Raw genomic sequence first — 14,535 nt, forward strand, 5'->3', positions numbered from 1 at the left:
CATTAGCAAAGAAAACATAACATTCTACTCACATGACAATAATAATCTATTGGCCATAATATTTACTATGATTCATAGTCCTACTGGTTAGCAATACATTTCTAAGTCATGTCGTTGTGCATCAGTTTACATGCATAACACTCAGTTTCAAATATGATTGCCTCCATAGCTGATCCGCTGCTGAATTTGTTGTAATGATTCACAAAGAATTTGGCTGAAAATGTCTTGTAATCCGTATACAATCATTGCCCAAATAATTCACAAATTAAACATGCCTTTGCAAGAAAAGTTTATTTTCTTTCCTGGAAATGTTTCTGTATTTTCAACACAGGGAAATGCGACCCAAATAAGGGAGACAAATGAAAACGATTCAGCCACCATCAAATGCTTGAAACTATATTGCAGAAACTTCATAGCCCTAGACACCTCTTTTTTAAATCTAAAATTAAATATACATCAGGTAACAACAGGTAAATGATATACATATATTCTGTAAACCCTGCAATATGAAATCCTGCAAAGTGATCATTCATAATTGACTTTTCCCCATGAAAACACACACTGTCTCATCAATCATCTACTCATCAATAACCATCCACAATGAGCGCCCCATCACTTGAGACAAATCTCATTAACCATTTTAGTTTCCTCTCTATAACTGACATAATACTAAGTGCCGAATGGCCTCACAGGCCCCCCGATAAAGAAACAGCACATAATACCATCTGGTCCATCCTCGTCCTTAACGCATAACAACAGAACGTGCTCGCGGGGTCCGGCTGACTCAGCCTAATGGCGTTCCGGTGGTCATCAATAGTGCGGTGTGTTGCAGGGTTCTAGAATGCTCTGAAGAGTTGGTTTGGCATGTATCCCAGATGCAGGAAGGAAGTCTGGGCCTCTCGCTCCAGGTTGGCCAGCTCCTGTACCGTCGGGGCCAGGGCTTCCACGTGACCCTTGTAGTTGCTCCCTGGGGGAGAGAGGGGAGGGAGCCATTTAAAAAGGTCACATTTGAGAGTCCGCCCACAGAGGATTCCTATGAGGGAACGCTTATTGACAAACACAAAAAGCTCTTTTTTTTGTTCCGGCCCGTACCTCCCATGGCCCTGCGCTGGCCGTAAGTGACCTTTCCATCAAAGTCGTCCAGGGGCACTTTGATGTCCGCCTCGCACTGCGTGATGGTGCACTTGAGATGCTCCTCGATGTCAGACAGGAGCTGGCGGGTCGGGACATCAAGAGAGAAAGAGAGAGAAAAAGAAAGAGAGAAAGAGAGAGAGAGAAAACAAAAGCAAATGAGATCGTAGTGTAGTGGGGATCTATCCAACAACAACAACAACAACAGATAAGTGCAAGCTGTTGGCGTTGCTAACCATCTGCGCCCAATATGAAGAACATCTTAATATACACGTCTGTGCTTCTTGAGGCAGTTATCTGGCTATCATAAGAATACTTTTGATTCCCCGCCATTCCCACTATCACATCCCTCCTCTGTGCAAAGGGATCAACTCTGCCCTGTTTGTGTTTGTGCCCAGAAAAGCTGTTAAAAAAGCGCCACCATTGATCCATGGTTGGTTTGTTTGTTGTTGGGTTTGTCTGTTGTTGTTTACCTCCTTCTCGTTGTACCAGATGGTGCAGCCTCCTTCCTCCTTGAGCCGTGTGTTGTAGCAGCCTCTGCCGCGGTTGGCACAAACATGGTACCACACCTTCACCATGGAGATAGAGACTGTTATTAACCCAACACACACACATACTGAACAGGACCTCAATGCTCATGTTATGTTTACCTTCTCCTTTTCCATGGCAACCAAAGAGATGGCCAGTCCCATTCTGTGGGAACAAAGGGAGAATTGGATGACTTACAGTATTGATGCTGGACACAAAGCTTAGGGTCAATCCCGGCAAGTGAAACCCAGATTTAGTTCTAGACCAGAGCAACTCTTTCAAAGACACACACACACACACACACACTCCCTATATTTACTTTCCTCTAACAAAGATGTGGACACTTACAAAAGATAACAAGAGCATGCCCTACTTTCTTGAGCCATGACAAGTTAATTGGAGCAATACCCCTTCCCCACACTTCAGACCGGGAACACTTACCTCTCGGCTCTTCCAACTCTGCCAATACGATGGACATAGTTCTGCTTTTCATCGGGGAGGGTCACGTTGATCACTGGGGGAGAGGGTGAAATGTGTTAAACATTGTTATAGACATCCAAGCGATGACCCACTCATGGCCAGTTTATAAAGTAACGTGTCCTCCCATTGAGGCGTCATGTCGGGGTACCCCATCACTTTTCCTTCTCTTACCGTAAGGGACTCCGTGGATGTCGATTCCTCTGGCGGCAACGTCTGTGCAGATCAAGTGCCTCACCTCCTTCCTCTGATCAATACAAACAGAAACCCATAATGGTGAGCAATACAAACAGAAAGGACCTTAGGATGAATTGGTCCCATAACACCAGATTGCTTTATTTTCTTTATTTGACCAATGCAGGCCTTCCGTCCCCACCTTGAAACGCTCCAAGTTGTTCTTCCGCTCATGGGGCTTTCTATCACCATGGAGACAGACACAAGACAACTGGTGTTCCTTGGTCTTTTCCGGACCTGCGGATAGGAATGAAGAGTGCGGCAGGGCACACAAATTATATTTGTGAATCATTACATTATTATGGTAAATGGTAAATGGACTGCCTTTATAGAACACTTTCCTAACCAGTGGCCATCAAACTCTTTACAATTATTGCCAAACATTCCCCCACTCATTCACAGACGGCGGTCCCAACCATGCAAGGCAACAGCCAGCTCATCAGGAGCAGTTAGGTTGAGATGTCTTGCTCAGGGACACTTCGACACTCCCACCCTAGGGGGAGCCGGGGATTGAACTGGCTGTACGTCCTGAGCCACTACCGCCCGCGGTGGCATTATAATTATAACTTTATAACAGCAACACATACCAAACCCCCAATCTGTGTCTGTGGATGGGTAGCTCCACTGTGGATCCTCACAGCACACTCACCCCCGCCCTGCTGGATGAAGTACTGCTCCATGTTGTCACAGTCGATCTTGGTGCGGCAGAAGATGATGGCCTGGTCCATCTTGTGCTCGTTGATGGCCCTGATGGTGTACTCGCCCTTCAGCACCTTGATGGCCTCCGACCAAGCCTCTAGGAAAAGGAAAAAATTGTGTTTTCAACTCTTGAAGCCGGATTCTTTGGACTTATCGGACTGAGTCTGTAAATGTGACTGTTCCCTTTCACACACTCTCCCTTTTGGAGGCAAGATAACTCTTCAGAGAACTTTCTTCTGCAGAATTGGTTTATTATTTTGTTGTATGGGGCTTGAAATTGTGAGGCCTTCAAGCTATTCTAGTCAGGCACAACGTGAAAGACATTAGGACAGGTCTAGACACTGAAGTAGGGTTTCTAGCCAAGCCTCATCTCTCTCTGTGTGTGTGTGTGTGTGTGTGTGTGTGTGTGTGTGTGTGTGTGTGTGTGTGTGTGTGTGTGTGTGTGTGTGTGTGTGTGTGTGTGTGTGTGTGTGTGTGTGTGTGTGTGTGGCATTTTAAAAGGAAACAGGTCTTAATCATCATCATCGTTTGAAAGTTTGGTTCTAACCTGCAGTGTTGGTTCCTGGTCTGGTGTTGTCTTTGGCATGGACCTCGTCAGTCTACACAAAGCAAAGACAATCAATTGTTGTTGTACACAGTGAAGTCCAATTCTTGTGCCTACTAATTATTTCATAATAACCACAATATAATCAAACAATAATTATTTTTGATCAATAAATTACTAATTGAGTCCATTCAATGACATCAGTAAGTTCAGTAAGTTTTGCTTAGCTTTGGGCTAATTTGATCCAGTTCCTTAGCACTGGTTTAATGTGAACTGGTTCCTTATCACTGGGCTAATTTGAACCAGTTCCTTAGCACTGGTTTAATGTGAACTGGTTCCTTTTCACTGGACTAATATGAACTGATTCCTTAGCACTGGTTTAATATGAACTGGTTCCTTATCACTGGGCTAATATGAACTGATTCCTTAGCACTGGGCTCATGTGAACCCGTCCCTTAGCACTGGGATCATGTGAACCCGTTCCTTAGCATTGGGCTAATGTGAACCAGTACCTTAGGATTTTGCTCGTTTAAACCAGTTCCTTTGGCTCATGTGAACCAGTTCCTTAGGATTTTGCTCATGTGAACCAGTTCCTCAGCATTGGGCTCATGTGAACCCATTCCTGAGCCCTGGGGCCACGGACCTGGATGTGGTTCTTGCCCAGGCGCTCCCAAAGGCGGTCCTTCTTGGGCACCACGGGGACCACCACGTGGTGCACCGTCTCGGGTACAGAGTCCTCGCCCTTCAGGTCCACCCAGGTGGGGAAGTGCATGATGCGCTCAGACAGCTTCTTCACGTCGAAGGAGTGCAGCGTGGCCGAGCACACGATCACCTGGGGGGGGGGGGACACACGGATGTTTAGTCGTGCAGATTACGGGTGCAGAAAGTGCATGTTTTATGGACAGAAACAAAAAAAGGGAATTTTCCCAAATGTTGACAAAGAGTTTCTCCAAAAAATGACATTTTATAATGTGACATTGGCTTGTTTTAATGTGCTGAACCAAAATGCAAAGCACACTAAAACACATCAACAAAAGTCTACAACTATTTCCCCATGCATATCTACATATACTTCCATCATTTTCGATGAAAGTAAAAATGAACTGCCAAATGAACAGGAAGGTTTGTACGACCTTCCCCGATAACTACACTACCCATCAGCATCCTACCTGCAGTCGTTTCCCGTCGGAGGTGACCTGAGGGATCTGGTTATGCAGCCTGGTGATGAAGTCGGTATAGCCTGCAGACAGGAGACCGTCCTGGGGAGCAAAGATTTGAGTGAGTGTGTGAGAGTGATTAACTATCATCTTCAAAATGTGTCCCAAGTCAAAGGATAATTTCATAGTCACGTTGTACATACACACTCATCCAGGACCAGGAAGCGGATTTGAGACAAGCTGAGTTTTCCGGTTGATATGAGGTCATCTAGTCTCCCTGGGGTTCCGACGACAATGTCAACCTGATTGGAGAGCACATTAGTCAGGAATAAAAATTAATTAATTATAAGAATTCTCTTTTATTTAAATCTCTCCCACTTTCACATCTGATGAGGAGGACAAAATAAAACCGCTTGTTCGTGCTAACTATGCATACCCCTTGTTCCAGAACCGCCAGCTGTTCTTTGGCAGCCACGCCTCCAATTATCAGCAGATCTCTGCAGTGATTGAGATGAAGGGTGTACAAGTAAATTCAATGGCACCACCCACTGGCGGTTGGTTGGAATTGCACATCCACTGTGGCAAACCACACAAGAATGATGTTTACTACTAAGCACTTCCTTCATAGAACAATACATCCCGCATAGTGTGTTAGGGTTAGAAACCCTCAGCATTATTCTATCCAACCGGGAGAATCTGTTTTACAGGAGCAGCCGACTAGCAGTACCTGACTTTGGGGTTTTCTACATATTTCTTGAACTGTTTGACCACGTTGAGGGTCTGCTCTGCCAGCTCCTTGGACGGCTCGATGATCAGGGCTTTGGGAGCGTTTGAGACCACCTTCACTTGGCTCACCTTGGCACTGCCTGAACACAGCAAGAGAGAGATAGCCACAATCATCGGAAGTTGTTTATTGGGATGAATTTGCATTGCAATTCTCAGGTGAGTGACAAAAAAAGTTTTATTAAATTTGAAATAAAAGTAAAGTGATGGTTGTAATTACAGGATCCTGAAGAGCACTTAGAATTAACAATAAACTCACAGCACAAAAGTACTATTATTTGTATTAGGGTTAGGGTTGCTACATTTGTTATTAATACGTAATAAAAACTGCCATGTCACCATTACTATCTACAGTTGACATTATTGTATTCTTTCTGCCAAACTCTCATAAATCTCCCCCACTGCTTTTCTTCATAAGTGACATTTTCCAAATTGACAAACCACCCACCTGCCTGCGACGACTTGACACTGTGCCCGTCCGGGGCTTGGGACAGGGCCATGAAACCACTCTTGGGAGGGTTCTTAAAGTCCTCATCTCCAAAGTTGAACTTCAGCTCTGCATTCTAGCCGACAGACAACAAAGGAAAGGTCAATGCAACAACATGAATGGAAAACAAAACGTCCCATAATATCCTGTCTCCCTGTCGGGGCAGACGTTGCGATAAAGTGATTTTTATACAATCATCTACATTTACCTTGAGGACACAAGAAGCAAAGAGTGGCTGATTCTTGATGTGGGATGGGATCTCAAAAGCCAAGCCGAGGTCCGTACCTGACGAGAGGGATGTGTTGAGAGGCATTGTGGTTAGGGGAGAAACAATGCAATCAAATACACATGGTAAATAACGAGTGCCATAGGAGGAGTGATTGGTAATACCACACCGTTTTTGGTGAAAGAGATCTGGCCCTTGTCCAGATCCAGGTAACATCCAATAGTATCATGCATGGTGAACTCCTATGAAAGAGGATGAAGTTAAAACAAGGAAAAAGGTTATTTTTGAAGATGACGTGTTCACTTATTCACATACTTACCTCGCCATAACTGTCAAATTGTTTGTTGTGGGACTTCTTTCCCGTTCCGCCAAAACCAAAGCCGAATTTATCAGTTCCTAAAGAAAAACAGAAAAGTGAATTGATTGGTGAAACAGTGCAGGGCAATTTCAATATCTGCACATTATATGTAATTTATTATTTACCAATCTATTAATTTAACCGACTTTTATCTAAAGCGACTAACAGTGAATTATAACCACATTATTACAGAGCCAGTAGAGGAACTCAACATTTTTTGACCCACAACACCATATTTACGTCTACAAACATAATACAAATTATAATGATAAAAACTAATTTTATTTGGCCAAGTCAAACCTCCTAACCACTAGTCTATCCAGGCCCACGGTCTAGGCCAGGGATGGGCAACTTTCATGATAAAGAGGGCCAAGATTTTTCATCATCACCATCAGAGGGCCACATGACTGTACTCTTCACCTTATCGGATATGAGAGAAGCTACAAAATAATTAAAAATAAGAACAAATTATGTGTAGATATATGTCTGTGTCAGTGGTGGCTGGTGATGAAATTTGTTGTTGTGGCGTAGTCATGGACGGGGGGTCTGCGGGCCTCACTGAGTGAGGTTGCTGGCCGCCAGTTGCCCATCCCTGGTCTAGGCCGTATAAGGAGACCGTTCCGTACCTAGGTCCAGGGCAGCCAGGCTGGAGGACCATCCGATACGACACAGACCCTGATCATGGCAGGACACTTCATAGTAGTACTTCCCTGGGAAAGGAGGTAAACAAGAGGACAAGGTAAGAAACCTTTATAATATCCACCAGTCTCGTTTGTCTCATTAGAAAGGTGACATTGTGTCTTTATCGTTTTACCTTTGGTGACACCTTTAGTGGAGCGGCAGCCGTGCCACTCTTTAAACTCCCTGCTCTGGCAGCACATTCCGTCCGCACCGATAGCTGAGGGTAAATGACACAACAGATGAGAAAGGTTAATACAAGGATCTATCTGAATGAAATACAATATCGCCATCTAGTGTTCAGACACAACCATGATCAGTCTAAATGTATGCAGTCATTTTGGGTACTCACCAAAAGCTGGGCTGCGGTCATATGGATTCATCTGCCATTTGTTAAAGACTGAGGTAAAACAAAACAAGAGAATTGGTCACATGAACAGCAGCAACCCATTTTTTAAATATTATTAGCCAAAGAATATTCAGTAAAATATTTAGTAGAGGTGTCTCCAGTGTGAATAAATATTGTTTGACCAGAAAGTCTATTCTGAATAGGAACTCGGTATTAAAACTCTTAAAATGTACATGTTATTTACATCAAATCAAATAAAATTAGATGAATTGAAACATTTCAAAGTTATACACAACTATTAATAAGGCTACTAGAATTACTTTAAAATCAAATTAATGCCACATTCCTGAAATACTTGGTCTTACTTGCTCCTCCAGACTTTACAGATGATTTTCCTTTTCCTGTCTTGCCCTCTTGTTCGTCCTTAAGAGTTTCGTACACAATCTGAATCACTGGAATACTGAAGGCCTGGAAATGAGGGAGTGAAGAATATGTTAACTATGAACACATTTTTCGTGACAAAGACTAATTAAAACGCTCTGAAAGTGTGAACTTACCCCCGTTTTGCCGCTTCCAGTTTCTGCTGCCTGGAGGTAGAAAATTAATGAATATTTTTTAATGTATTTATTTGTTTTGGGTGAATTTGAAAGGGTTTATTTATATTATTTTAATAAATGTTTTTTTCAAAATCACAAACCAAAGTCAGCAACTACTTAAAAAAAAGAACGTGCATAAATAATTATAATATTATTATATTATCTATTAATACTTATTCCTACCATGAGGACATCACCGCCCCCGAGGATGAGTGGGATCGACTCTGCCTGGATGTCAGTTGGCAGTCTGAAAGCCCATGGATAACAAATAAATGCCACGATCAAGTATTATAAAGTCGAGCTTCTTAAGTCTATGGTTTACAGTACTTGGAGTTCATATAAAGGGGAAATATATAAAACACGAAGCTCATAGCATGACGTTATAGAAAGTAACTCACAGCCAGTCCAACTCCTCCACTGCCTGCGCAATTTCAGGCATAACACCCATTTCTGAAGAGCAAAAGCACGACCATTAATACATGGGTTGGCTGAGATTTAATAATGAGTTCGACAATTATGACGTTAGATACAAATGCTGATAATATCGTATAAAAGCAATCTGAAATACCAGAGAAGGCTGCCATTCTTGCGACTGTGAATTCAGCAGGACCGGATGCAACGTGTGACAAGGTGCATCCTATTCAATAGCCCGGGCTAAGTGTATGGTTCCGGAATACATATTATATTGATTTAAGATAGACAGTAACCTTTTTTTATATTACAGATTTTTTTTGTGGTATAATACAGAATTATCTATGCAATTTTAAAACATATCCATACATACTGTTTTTATACAATGTGTAACTATCATATGCGCTTCTGGTTTCATTCTTATTTGTCCCTCCTCGAACACCGTCGATACGTCTGACAGCTGCCTACGGTAAACATGGCCGAAAAAAGCGTTCTGGATAGCGAAGATGAAAACATTTTGTATGATTTACTTATTAATACTGAATGGCCGCCCGAGACGGACACTCAGGTATGTACAAACCAAGCTTAGTTTACGTTTAGAATCGAAACGAGATACTGAATGGACCTTAAACTGTTCTGAAAGTCTTAATTAAACACTGAAGTGAAGCCACGTCGCACCTATGAGTCGCACAGATTAACTTCATCACCATCGTTACCCACATAAGGGGATTGCTGCTGTGGGATGTGTTGAGAAGTTGCTTTGGGGATTGCTATTGGGGTTGATCATGTTAAATCATAGTTTGCAATACAATATTAGCAATACAGTGGGATGCGTGCCATAGCATTGCATACTAGCATGTGTTTGTTTTACCACTCTAAACCAGGCACTTGTTTTGGACATAAACCATAGTTTCATCATCTATAAACTTGGTTAACTCAACAATTGTGGTTGTAACATGGCGTGTATGTTTGTGTTGCAAACTTCATGATATTTGCAGTTACGAGGCAACAAGGAGCACAGTACATCGGTTATTGCAAAGGCAGTAGCAGGTGAGAGCTTTCTTATCTTTTGTTAGATGCATGTGTAATTCATCAAATTCGTTTTGAAAACAGTGTGCCAAGAAGTGACTACAGATTAATTAATCCAACACAATGAGGGCCTAATCAGGTTTCCATGAGAAATATTCAAAATATTGCAATATATAATCAAATATAATTGTTCCTTGTTGATATAGTCAGATATGGATATTGACAGATTTTGTTTATTGCAGGGCCATTCCGGTTCATTTTACACTATTTGTGGTATAGGTAAGTCATACTTTTATTACAATCAGCAACAAGTGTATCAGTCAAAGCTTTAAAAATGAGTTTATGACCCCATTATTTAGTGGGTGCAACCACGTTTTTCTAAATGTGTATTTTAGATGTTTCCATCAATTGGAAACACCTTACCTTAACCCTAACATTGATAATTTGACCAAAATATTAACTATATTAAATCATATGTATTTGCTTCATCCAATAGTAATATAATTAATAACTTAACTATTAAATAACATATTAAAGTTAGAGTTATATAAAGGTGTTATTAAGTTGCTGTACCGCTGTGTTATTAAGTTGCTGTTATAGGTTGTCAATGATACTTTGACATTGCTGCACCTGAACATAATTGATCAGAGATGCTAAGTAAGTAAGTAAATAGCTGATAATTGAAGATTGTATTTTGCTTCTAAATTAACATTTCCAGAATTTAATTAGCGATACAAGATCTGAACATTATCTCTGCTCACGCTGTAAAGAAAAATCACTGCCTGGTTCGTTCATATTTCTTTTGAGGGACTCATTTGTGTTCTTGTTTTACTACTTTCATGTCAGGTTTGATGTTAATTGACTTTAATATTTTTACAACTTTATTTGTTTGCTTCTTGAGTTCATAATAGTTTAGTACACAAAATGATATGCTGTAGTGTTGTTAAGGTTTTTTTTTTATTATATTGCACACTGATTTAAGTCCAACCAATTTAAAAATGTTGTTTTGTAAGCTCTCCAACAGAGACACATGACTTTCATTTTATCGCAGCATTCTCACACTGTATTTTCCACAAAGTCTATTTTGATTTTGAACAACAATGCCAGCTTGCTCTTCTATGCCAGCTGGAGTGTTTGTTTCTATTACCAGCTTGGCTTTGGCTACGATACCCTCTTTGCAATCCTCTATTCCCTAAGTGGATGAAAAATACTCGCCCTTCTTCCTGATGCCTCTAGTTATTCTGCACTTCATTTAGTTTTTTTTTGGAAAGTTGGTCGTTCAGCACTTGAGTTTTTTGTCATGGCTCCATCATTGATTACTTGCTGCTGTTGGTCTCAGCCTCAGTACAAGTAACTTCAGATGGGAGACCTGCTGAATGTAAATGCCAAATGTACATTTTGCAGAGAAGAAACCATGCCAAAGTGAAAAATAAGTTAATGAGAAAATTTAATTAAAACAATTATCTTAATCCCCTGAAGCCAATTTGACAAAATATCATAGAACATTAAAATAAATTAAGTTAGCTTAGTTATTATATTGAATCATTTTTTTTACTGCACATTTATTGGATAATACAAAAATCATAATCTGAAAAATCTAAATTAAAAGTAAACGCATTTACAAATAATTACTATATATATATATATATATATATATATCATATCACATCTAAATTAAATACCAAAAACTGGAAGTGAAGTAAAAAAAAAAAAGTTCATCGTTTTTTCATCATTCTGTCAATCCAGCCCTTCGAGCTCCTCTCTGCCACCTGGACTCATTCGCCTGGCCAGCAAGCAGATCAACTGGCAACTGGTCCTGGCAAGGTATGCACACATGCACGCACACATGCACGCGTACACACATGCACGCGTAAACACATACACACGCACACACGCACACGCACACACTTGTGATCAATGGCTGGACATTGGATACTTTGTTGCAGACATCCTCTAAGCCTCCTTCTTCCTCATTATAGTCTTCTCCACCAATCATTGAGTTGTTCTCATTACAGCAAAAAAAGCAAGCAGGGAGGCGGTACTTAATTGGCTATCGATTTCTGTATCTCGAGACAGTGCTAAGTGTGGACAATTGATGGTGCAGATGTCCTGGACTTTAAAGCACTTGATCTTTTCATTTACTTTCTATCTTATCTGTTTAGTTTCTATCCTCTGTCTGGTTAAATCTCTTGTGGAATAATCTCTGACCCCTTTAATGTTTCAATCAGTATCTGCTCCATCGCTGTTAAAGCCCTTTGATTTTATTCCACCTTTCAAAATCTGTCTTCATCACCTCAGTTCAACCGCTCAATATCTCCCTCTTGCTCTTCTTTCTCTTTCTCACGCACTAATGCACACACAGATGCACAACCAAGATGCACACACACAATTTTGTATTCATTCATTAGCACGGAACTACATTGTTTTACAGCTGTGTTTTCTCATTCTTATCTCATTAATTTGTTAAACTCTCTCCCTCTCTCTCCACAGTAATGGCAAACTATTGGCAGTGGTTCAAGACCAGTGTGTGGAGATAAGGTGATTATTGAACTATGTCTCTCCCTCTATCTGGATTTCTATCTTGGTCTCGCTCACATGCTCTCTCTCCCTCTCCCTCCCTTCATACGTTTGGGAGTTTGTGTTATGTCTGAGGTAATTAATTATGGGACGTGTATCAAATGCTCTTGTATACAATCTGCAGGCTCAGCTTGTATTAACTGAAGATGGAGGAGGGCCTGCTGTTTTTTTCATTAAGCTATTTGCTAAACTTCCAAAGCTCTTAAGAGGATTTGCACATACCTCTGTTGTATGTAATAATAATAATAATACGTATTATTGTTAATGTTATTATCATTCATGTTTTACTTAAAGAATATATAGTACATTATCTACATTTATTAATTTGTATTTGTAGTTTATTTTCATTATCATACTATTTACTTCTATTAACTTAAAAAGTAGTTACACATCGTGTATATATATACTATATGCATCTTATTTGGAATGTGCGTGTGTGTCCATGTACTTTTAGTGTGTGGGTGTAATTGTGTATGTGTGTTTGCATGCTAATTTCCGTGTGTGTTACGCCTCCCTCCTCTCCAAGGTCTGCCAGAGATGACTTTGGCTCCATCATCGGAAAGTGCCAAGGTGAGGAACAGAATCCACATGTATACGAACATGCAGTTCAATCTAAAGTGAAACCCCTGTGTGCAACATACATGTACCATCCTTGTTCCTTACCATCCATGAGCATTGGGGCATCATTAGGTTGTGTGTGTGTGTGTGTGTGTGTGTGTGTGTGTGTGTGTGTGTGTGTGTGTGTGTGTGTGTGTGTGTGTGTGTGTGTGTGTGTGTGTGTGTGTGTGTGTGTGTGTGTGTGGGCACACTGCCGGCTGGAAGTTTGTCTCTGGGAATACTATTAACTATTGGAAGTTAATTAGAAGGGGTGAGGGAGGGCGCACCCTCCAGTCATTAACCAAGTCGTCCCAGCGCCTGATGAGTTTAAATCACCCTGGTGCATTGATAAGCTATGGAAATAGCCTGCCACAGAGATTTGAATTGCTCCTTCTCACACGGCCTAGCCCCGACTTTGCGTAAAAGGAAAGTGGAAGTGGGAAAGAAAGGACAGTACTGTTACAGGATTTGTACGAAATACCGTATGTGGTAACCCTTTTGTGATTGCAAAAAAAACTTTGGAGACAGGCTTGATGATGAACAAATGATGCGTACGGATTCCCTTGACGTACATGATCATCAACAGGATGCTTCCTACGCTCGTCCCTTGAATTTCCTCATTTGTGCATATCATTCCTCTGGTCGCTCTCTCACCTAACTACCTCGGTCCCCATTCTCCCAGTCCCCTCCTTTAATTTGGCTCTCCCTCTGTCTATTCGTTCCACTCCGTCTGTTCTTCCCCGCGGCTCCGCTCTTCTTATAGTTCACAGTGTGGATAACAGTAGCCCCCAGGCCCGCCGCCGCCCCACAGCCTCTCTCTACTCCTTCTTTTTTATTATTATTCCATTTCATTTCTCCCGTTTTCATTTCACTTTCACTTTATTTCATTTCACAGAGATTTGTCCTAATGGATTTTCTGATGATCACTGCTTTTAATGGCGTTTGCGTTTAATGGAGGTGCGTGCGCTCACCCCCCCACACACACACACACACACACACACACACACACACACACACACACACACACACACACACACACACACACACACACACACACACACACACACACACACACACACACACACACACACACACACACACACACACACACACACACACACACACACACACACACACACACACACACACACACACACACACACACACACACACACACACACACACACACACACACACACGCGCGCGTGTGTGTGAGAGAGAGTGTGTACACACACACACATGGTTTTTTCTCATATTCCATCTCTCTGGCTCATGTTTGCCTGTACATAATTCATAAGCGATGAGCCTTGATGCCTCCGCCTGCTAGGCTTAAGATAGGGAGCTGCATTCGGGCTGTTGGGCATATTCCTCCCCTTGCCACGACGATAGGGGGAAACAGGACTCTGAGAATGGATAGAAAAAGAAAAGTTGCATTCCAGCAACTTGCCTCCCCCCCAGCCCTAGAGAGAGAGAGAGAGAGAGAGAGAGAGAGAGAGAGAGAGAGAGAGAGAGAGAGAGAGAGAGAGAGAGAGAGAGAGAGAGAGAGAGAGAGAGAGAGAGAGAGAGAGAGAGAGAGAGAGAGAGAGAGAGAGAGAGAGAGAGAGAGAGAGAGAGAGAGAGAGAGAGAGAGAGACGTACAAAGTGATACCGATCCGCCACAGAGAGGAGGGAGAA

At 41.7% G+C, this 14,535-nt stretch overlaps 2 protein-coding genes across 2 annotated transcripts; one reads left to right on the forward strand and one right to left on the reverse strand.

Moving 5' to 3' along the window:
* Positions 1-272: 272 nt before the first annotated feature.
* ddx1 (DEAD (Asp-Glu-Ala-Asp) box helicase 1) lies at positions 273-8,858 on the reverse strand. The gene is made up of 26 exons (XM_084483697.1): positions 8,816-8,858; positions 8,646-8,697; positions 8,431-8,494; positions 8,209-8,238; positions 8,017-8,119; positions 7,655-7,702; positions 7,439-7,522; positions 7,251-7,334; positions 6,586-6,662; positions 6,436-6,508; positions 6,249-6,325; positions 6,002-6,116; positions 5,498-5,636; positions 5,207-5,267; positions 4,974-5,072; positions 4,783-4,872; positions 4,257-4,445; positions 3,617-3,668; positions 3,020-3,166; positions 2,513-2,607; positions 2,311-2,383; positions 2,101-2,173; positions 1,782-1,824; positions 1,605-1,700; positions 1,093-1,213; positions 273-967 (listed from the first exon to the last, which is right to left on the reverse strand). The coding sequence occupies exons 1-26, from the start codon at positions 8,829-8,831 to the stop codon at positions 837-839; spliced, it is 2,232 nt and encodes a 743-aa protein (XP_084339823.1). The 5' UTR covers positions 8,832-8,858; the 3' UTR covers positions 273-836.
* A 273-nt stretch (positions 8,859-9,131) lies between these two features.
* Positions 9,132-14,194, forward strand: LOC311364259 (NBAS subunit of NRZ tethering complex-like; the record flags this gene model as incomplete). The annotated part of the gene is made up of 7 exons (XM_084484255.1): positions 9,132-9,226; positions 9,657-9,708; positions 9,930-9,966; positions 11,434-11,511; positions 12,178-12,225; positions 12,791-12,944; positions 14,189-14,194. Exons 1-7 carry the CDS (start codon positions 9,134-9,136, stop codon positions 14,192-14,194), a joined length of 468 nt encoding a protein of 155 aa, XP_084340381.1. The 5' UTR covers positions 9,132-9,133.
* Between the last annotated feature and the right edge of the window lie 341 nt (positions 14,195-14,535).

Source organism: Micromesistius poutassou (assembly GCF_964030765.1).
Source record: "Micromesistius poutassou genome assembly, chromosome: 19".
NCBI classification, from domain to species: Eukaryota; Metazoa; Chordata; class Actinopteri; order Gadiformes; family Gadidae; genus Micromesistius; species Micromesistius poutassou.

Bases quoted from the DNA above. Each gene is read 5' to 3' on its own strand.
- ddx1 (XM_084483697.1), bottom strand. The intron at 7,703-8,016 runs GTAAGACCAAGT...GTTTTACCTCAG, and splicing joins TGTAAAGTCTGGAGGAGCAA to TCTTTAACAAATGGCAGATG. The intron at 5,268-5,497 runs GTACTGCTAGTC...CAATCACTGCAG, and splicing joins GTAGAAAACCCCAAAGTCAG to AGATCTGCTGATAATTGGAG.